Source organism: Lolium perenne, chromosome 2, assembly GCF_019359855.2.
Source record: "Lolium perenne isolate Kyuss_39 chromosome 2, Kyuss_2.0, whole genome shotgun sequence".
Lineage (NCBI taxonomy): Eukaryota > Viridiplantae > Streptophyta > Magnoliopsida > Poales > Poaceae > Lolium > Lolium perenne.
This window is the reverse complement of record NC_067245.2, coordinates 106,909,821-106,916,450: the sequence shown is the minus strand read 5'-3', so window position 1 is coordinate 106,916,450 and position 6,630 is coordinate 106,909,821. Positions and strand designations below refer to the sequence as shown.

Sequence of the window (6,630 nt, the reverse complement as noted above, 5' to 3'; positions counted from 1 at the left end):
GCGGGGTCGCGGCATCCGGCGCTGCTGAAGAAGCGCGAGGCCGCGGCATCAGGTGGAGGCGCCGAGCGGCGGAGCGCAGCGAGGCCAGCGGCATAACGGAGCATCGCCATCGCCGAGGATCCGAGACGAGACGCATGGACGTGCGTAGGGAGGGGCCCCGCCGTGGAATGGAAGATGAAACCATACTACAGTACTATCGATTCCGGAGAAGGGCCGAGTACCGGTGGGTGTTTTGGGCTGCCCCGTGTTGGGCCTTCTCTGTCTGCCAATGCGTTGGCCCAATGTCTCAGCTCAGGCCCGCAAGCTGCTACCGTAGACGCTTCCAGAACGTCGTCCCGACAGCCCGGGCCCACGTGGAGGCGTGCAAGATTCTGCAGCCACTGAGAGGGACGGCTTTTATACTCGGAGAAAAAAAGAAGTAAACTGATTAGTCGAGAGAAGCGTCACTTTCACAGCCGTCATACAGCGCTTGATGAATGGGAAACTGGGAATGGGATAGGCACAGGCACGACTAGGGGGGCGGAAACCCAATACCGTTATCGCCTCCGCCATTGACTCCCATCTCTCCAACCCCCTCTAGCCCAGCCTAGAATCCAAAAATTCGTCTAGTAGTTTTCATTTCATCTCGGCGGCCTAGTCCTCTCGCTTTCTCTCTCTCTCGCCGCCCGTCGTCCTCCTCGTCCTCGACTCGATTCGATTCGGAAGACAGGTACGGGTTCCCAACCATTTCTCGATGCAGGGAGGGCCGGATTGGTTCGATTCTACGGCGCCGCAAGTTCGCACGCACCTCCTCTACCCCGCCTCCTGTTTGCCCCCGTTTGATCCACGACTTTTTTCTGTTTTCGGGGGTACGGCGGCGCTTGATTCATCCTCGGATCGCTCTTGGATCAGTAGCTTCTCGTCGCCGTGGACTCGGTCTGCGTTAGGTTTTAGTACACTTGCTAGTCGCCGCTAGTCCCGCAGGAGGGAGGGAGCGCGTGCTCGAAATTATTATTGATCTAATCTGCGATTAGTTTACTTTCCACCTTGTCTGTGACTCGCTTGGGGGTGAGGGCCTAACGGTTATTTGAAGGTTTCGATATTTGTCGTTTCTAATTTTAGAGTACGTATTGCTGAATAATAATCTGGTCGCTGCCATGCCAAGCAGTCCAGCCAGGCGATTGCTTCAGATTTGCGCGTCCCTGCTCTTGGTATATACCTTCCGTGCAAGGTGGTTTTCCCCTGATCCGTACCTTCTGTTATGCAGGGTGGTGGTGATGCCGCTTGTGGAATCCCCTCAGTGGCGCCGGAAGGCCACCGATTTCTTCTCCTCATCCAGTACGTGCACTGAAGCAGTAACACTCTCCTTGTTCGCTGCCGTTCTCATGCCTACTTATCTCCAACTGGCATGGCATATATATAGGAAGAAACTGTGTTTGTGTGCACTTCTGGATTACTTGGCAGAGAACCATATTTGTGTTCTATTTATTTATATGTGAATTCCCCTTTCGGCTCTGAATGCTGGCTGTGCATGTGCAGGCTTCAAGCTGAAGCAGGCAGGGCAGTCTGCAGGGGATAACATAGCTGATGTTGCTGGGAAGGTCGGGTCCGTGGTGAAGAGCCGCTGGGCTATCTTCCAGGATGCTAGGCAGCGGCCGCCGCCACCAGGCGATACCGTGCAGGAGCGCTTCATCTCTGCTGCTGCCAACACTGGGGTGATTCTCAGGAAGGGCATTTCAGAAACGAAGGAGAAGGTTGCAGTGGGGAAGGTCAAAGTTGAAGAGGTATATGATATGAGCCTTGGGGCAAAATTTGCTTCCAGTTTTGCTTTCTTCACTTGTAGCTTAACTTGTTCCACCATGAATACATAATTTATACTTTGGTTACAGTTTTGTAACCTACTACTCTTTAGATCAAGGCCCATTTACCCGAAATAACTATCAGTAAGTAGTTCATGTATGATGCCACCAGTAAGAATGTCTCATAACTGGGCTGCAACATCACCAGCCAAAACTTGAAATTGTTTTGCAGCTTCATTATTGACATCCTAAGATGCAGTTAGGAGGTATTTGTTTGTATTTGTGCCATAGAATGTATTCCAGGGAGTCTTCAGACCATAATAAATACTATTAACAAAATAACCTTAGATCACCATGTCCGAGTTCTATCTTTGCATGCTTGCTATGATTCCTTGTGTTACAAAAAAGTGGCTTCATGAGACTGAGTTTGGTGGTTCTGTTCTATGTGCTTCCTTGCAGGCTGCTAAAAAAACTGCGGACAAAAGCAAAACTATTTTGAACAACATTGAACGCTGGCAGAAGGTTTGTGGTTGAACTTCTGTTACTTTGCAATACGAGATCCCTTTGTTGGGGTAGGATGCTGATTCTTAGTTTCTTCTGATTCCTTTTCCCAGGGAGTTGCCAGCACCGATGGTGAGTTTACAGTTGTAATGTGTTTCTGTCATGGTTCTGAACACAACTAAAATGTCTTGTATCATGCTGGAAATTCTGCAAGTGTCAACACCGGGATGTAGCTACATCATAATCTTATTTTGACAAATTGATTTGTGTTATTTACTTCTATTTACTGATGATCAGTTGTTTGGATTTGAACTCTTTGATTGTCAATAATATTTCCTTGTAAGCTTGCAGTCTTTGGTGTTCCTATTGAAGCCACCGTTCAACGAGAGCAATCTGGTAAAGCTGTGCCCCTGATACTGGTGAAGTGTGCAGACTACCTGGTTATATCAGGTGAAATCTATGAAAATACATAGATGTTGGTCCCTTACTAGTTACTACGTATTGTTCCGGATCTGATGTCTGAAACTATCTGGTTAGGCTTGAGTAATGAGAACTTGTTCAAATCCGAAGGTGACAGAAAAGTTCTTCAGCAACTAGTTTCACTTTACAATGAGGGTAAGGCTACCCTTTTCACTTGACTCATATTTGAATTTAGGTTTCGTAGTCATCGTTTCATTATTAAGAGTCTTGTGATGTTGCTTGCAGATTCGGGTGCATCTTTGCCTGATGGTGTAAGCCCTATTGATGTAGCTGCGCTGGTCAAGTGTTACCTTGCCAGCATCCCTGAGCCGCTTACTACATTTGCTCTGTATGATGAGCTTAGGGATGCAAGAGTTAGCATTGATGATCTAAAGAACATACTGAAGAAGCTTCCAAATGTGAACTACATGACACTAGAATTTGTTACGGCATTGCTACTGAGAGTAAGCCGTAAATCAGCACTTAATAAGGTATGTCTCATCCCTTATTTTGGTACTTAATTCCCTGCATAATTTTTGTGAGTTCGTTCTCTTTCGGTTCTTGGGCACTGAAAAAACTGGAACTAAAAATTGTAGAGCTCAGTTTAGTGTAGACTGTAGAGCTGTAGACCTATGAACATGATTACTGCCATTCAAGCAACACTTCGGGAAACACCTTTAATTCCACCAAGGAAGGACTAATTTCTCCCTGAGATTATTTCTGCCTTGTGTACTTCATAACTTAAGCATTTAACTCACGGCATGTACACCAGTTGCAATTTTGAGAAGACGCCAATTGGACCAGCCAACTCTTGGTTCATGGTGCTAGTTTATTTGGTTTCCTGCAGTAACAACTCCATTAACGGCTAGATCCTATTGTAATTATTTTAAAGGAACACTCAAATCAGCATGAACCGTCTGTAATTCTGAGAAGAATGCACTGGACACTTTTTCCATTAATCACTAGTTCTTGTTGAGTTATCCACGGGACCAGTTGCTGATTGTAACCTTCTTATCACAAATAAGCTAGTATCATTTCATGTTTAGATACCACATGTCTTCAGTGGTCCTTGCTGGGAAAATTCATTTGCATGTATCTGCTTACCTGTCTTGACAGCAGCACACGGAACTGAGTTTGCTACATAATCTTTGCACTTCCGTCTGGATTGATAGGCCACACTGTAAAACTTTCCATGGTTAGGTTCTTCATAATTTTGTAATTTTTGTAGTATAAAGTACTAGTGAAATTAGGCGGTTTATTCCTAGTTATGGAATTGATCTCTTTTGTTTTCGTTCCTCAAGGTGATGTATCAAGTTTAATATAAATTTTTGCATCCGTTGGAGGGTTTGACCAAATTCTGTTACCAAATGCAGATGGACTCTCGTACCCTTGCTGTGGAGTTCACGCCTTTGATCATGTGGCAGCAAGGGGATTCTGGAACAGATATGCGGAATCATCTCAGATTCACACTAAAACCACCTCCGAAAATCGTGGATACAACATCAAATACCTCTACATGGGACCTGCTAGGTACGCAAATCCACTTCCAATTTATTTACAAAGAATCCAGGAACTTTTGTAGCCTTAAATGCGAGTCTAGCTCCAGGTGGGAGTAATTAGGTGTATTATTGACTCATTTTATAAAAGAAAGATGCTTGATGCCCTATATTAGGTTGTCAAGTTATTGTGAATGCTAGCTTTCCAGTATGAGTCGATAACTGAGCTTGTGCAACTGCTTACAAAGTTGCACCATGAATGAGGTTTCAACTTTGTCCAAAAGCCGAAGCGTGCATTTAGCCGCCCATCTGTAAACTGCCAAGTCATGACCGTAAATGAGGGATCAGCTTAATCTAGAGGCTGATGCATGTAAGTGGGAGTATAGCCAACCCACCTGTAAACTTGAGGGGTCAACTTAGTTAGAAAACTGATAAAGAAATGTGAATATAGCTGCCTGTCTTGTTTACTACTTTTACATTTCATGAACTAAGAGATCCCCCCCAGAGACTTCTGGTGACACATATGCCTGAGCTGACCAGACTATAGCTGCCTCATTCATGGTGATAGATAGGGTTGCTATGATGCATGTTTTGATCCTACATTTGAGCTACTGGTTGGGGAAGAGATAGGGAGGATGTATGCTGGAAGAGATAGGGATGGTGTTATTGGAGAGGGAGGCCAGATGTTGTGGTAGTGAGATAGGTTTGCAGTGGATGTTCTAATCTGGAGTCTGTTGTGAGCAGAGGGGATAAATTATACTCCCATCTCTTTTTGAAGAAGTTTTCGCAAGCCAATTAAGCTTGCTACTTCTTTCACTTTTATTTATTTATTTAGTACTAATTCAAACACCTTGCGCTTATATGATTCCAGATGAGGATGATGTGGATGCTTCCTCGCAAATTCCCTTGGATGACGCTTCACCCCCAGACTACAGCGCCATTGAGGTCATCCAGTGCCTGATTGAGCACCACAATCCCATATTCACCGACGCAAACGAGACTGTATGGAGGTGACCTGGCCCGGCGTCTCCTCTTTAGGTTTATATGGTGTTTAGCTCGTGCTCTGTACAAGTTCCAGGTAGGAGTATGATGTGGAGTGCCGCGCATAATTCTCAGGGTCAAGCATTTTGGTCCAAACTTTATGTTGGGAGTAAAAATAGGAACTGTATATACGCTAGAATTAATTCTCCACATGACAGAGTTGCCCTGTGGCTTTGTCCATTAATAATGTAGCATCATTATTCTTGTGCTGTGTGTCGCTAGTACTTTGGGATGTTGACAGATCGCTGGATGTGACGTTATCCTTAATGCATTTGCCGAATTCAGCTGAGGCATGTAGGTGTACCATTTACTGTGCGTTACCTTGGCAAATAAGTGCATTATCGGATGAACTCACATGCTGTTGTCTTCAGTAAGATTTAGCGTAGGCAGCAAAGTGGTAGTAGATGTGTATACCAAAAAAGGTGCATGCATACGAGTATAGACCATGGAAGTATCATGGGCATGAACGCTCCTTCGTCCTTGCAAAGTAGGTGTCCTAAGGAGGCGGTGTTTCGGCTCACAAAAACCATTTAAAAATGTTCAAAAAATTAAGAAACTTTTTTTCTTGAGAGTGTACATGTATGTGTCTTTTACATGTCCTCAAACATTTCGTGAAGAAATAACATTTGTGCTGTTCTATGAAAAAAAAATGTCATGCGAAAAGTCATTTTGTAGCTCTGAAAATTGTCATTTTTACACAAGTCACAAAAATGTCTTTATTTTCATGGAACTTTATATACACACATAGAATATGAAGATGTACAACCGAGATTTTTCCTTTTTATGTACACTTTAAAGTTTAGTTTATCACAGTAGATGCATCTAGTCCTATGAGCCAAAGCGGGGCCATGTCGGCAATGCAGGAGGTTGGTTGAGGCGTGGCAGGTAAAGTGGGCGAGGACCATGGATCGACGTGGTGATAAGCAGGGGCGAAGCTCCCCTTAGGGCAAGGCAGGGAAGCCGTCCTATCTTGATTTTTGGTGCATACATTTAGATGCACATGTTTTTTCTGAATATGGAGTGGTCATGCATCGAATATAAAACAGACTCTGTGTGAGAAAGTTATGCTTGTTTTAGTGAATATTATGTAACATAGACTCATATTCTAGGTTCAATGTAAATACCAATGATTCTATATTTCTGTTATTGAGATTTATCATGAATTTTAGTATATGCAAGATAACTTTGTGATATTCATTATTCAAACATGTAGAATCAAAAATTTAGAGATTTCTTGATATTTGAAAGACACATCATGATTTAATCAAAGACATTATCATCTCATTGAGATGGTGAATTGAAAGGGTTTCTTGGCGACAAAGATCATTAAAACCTAGTTGCTCACGATAAATATT

General features: G+C 43.7%; 1 protein-coding gene across 1 annotated transcript; it reads left to right on the top strand.

Moving 5' to 3' along the window:
- Positions 1-457: 457 nt before the first annotated feature.
- On the top strand, positions 458-5,479 carry LOC127333711 (uncharacterized Rho GTPase-activating protein At5g61530). Its single transcript, XM_051360124.2, has 10 exons — positions 458-709; positions 1,247-1,317; positions 1,519-1,763; positions 2,238-2,300; positions 2,393-2,411; positions 2,631-2,729; positions 2,817-2,894; positions 2,985-3,229; positions 4,112-4,268; positions 5,106-5,479. The coding sequence occupies exons 2-10, from the start codon at positions 1,257-1,259 to the stop codon at positions 5,246-5,248; spliced, it is 1,110 nt and encodes a 369-aa protein (XP_051216084.1). The 5' UTR covers positions 458-709; positions 1,247-1,256; the 3' UTR covers positions 5,249-5,479.
- Positions 5,480-6,630: the final 1,151 nt, after the last annotated feature.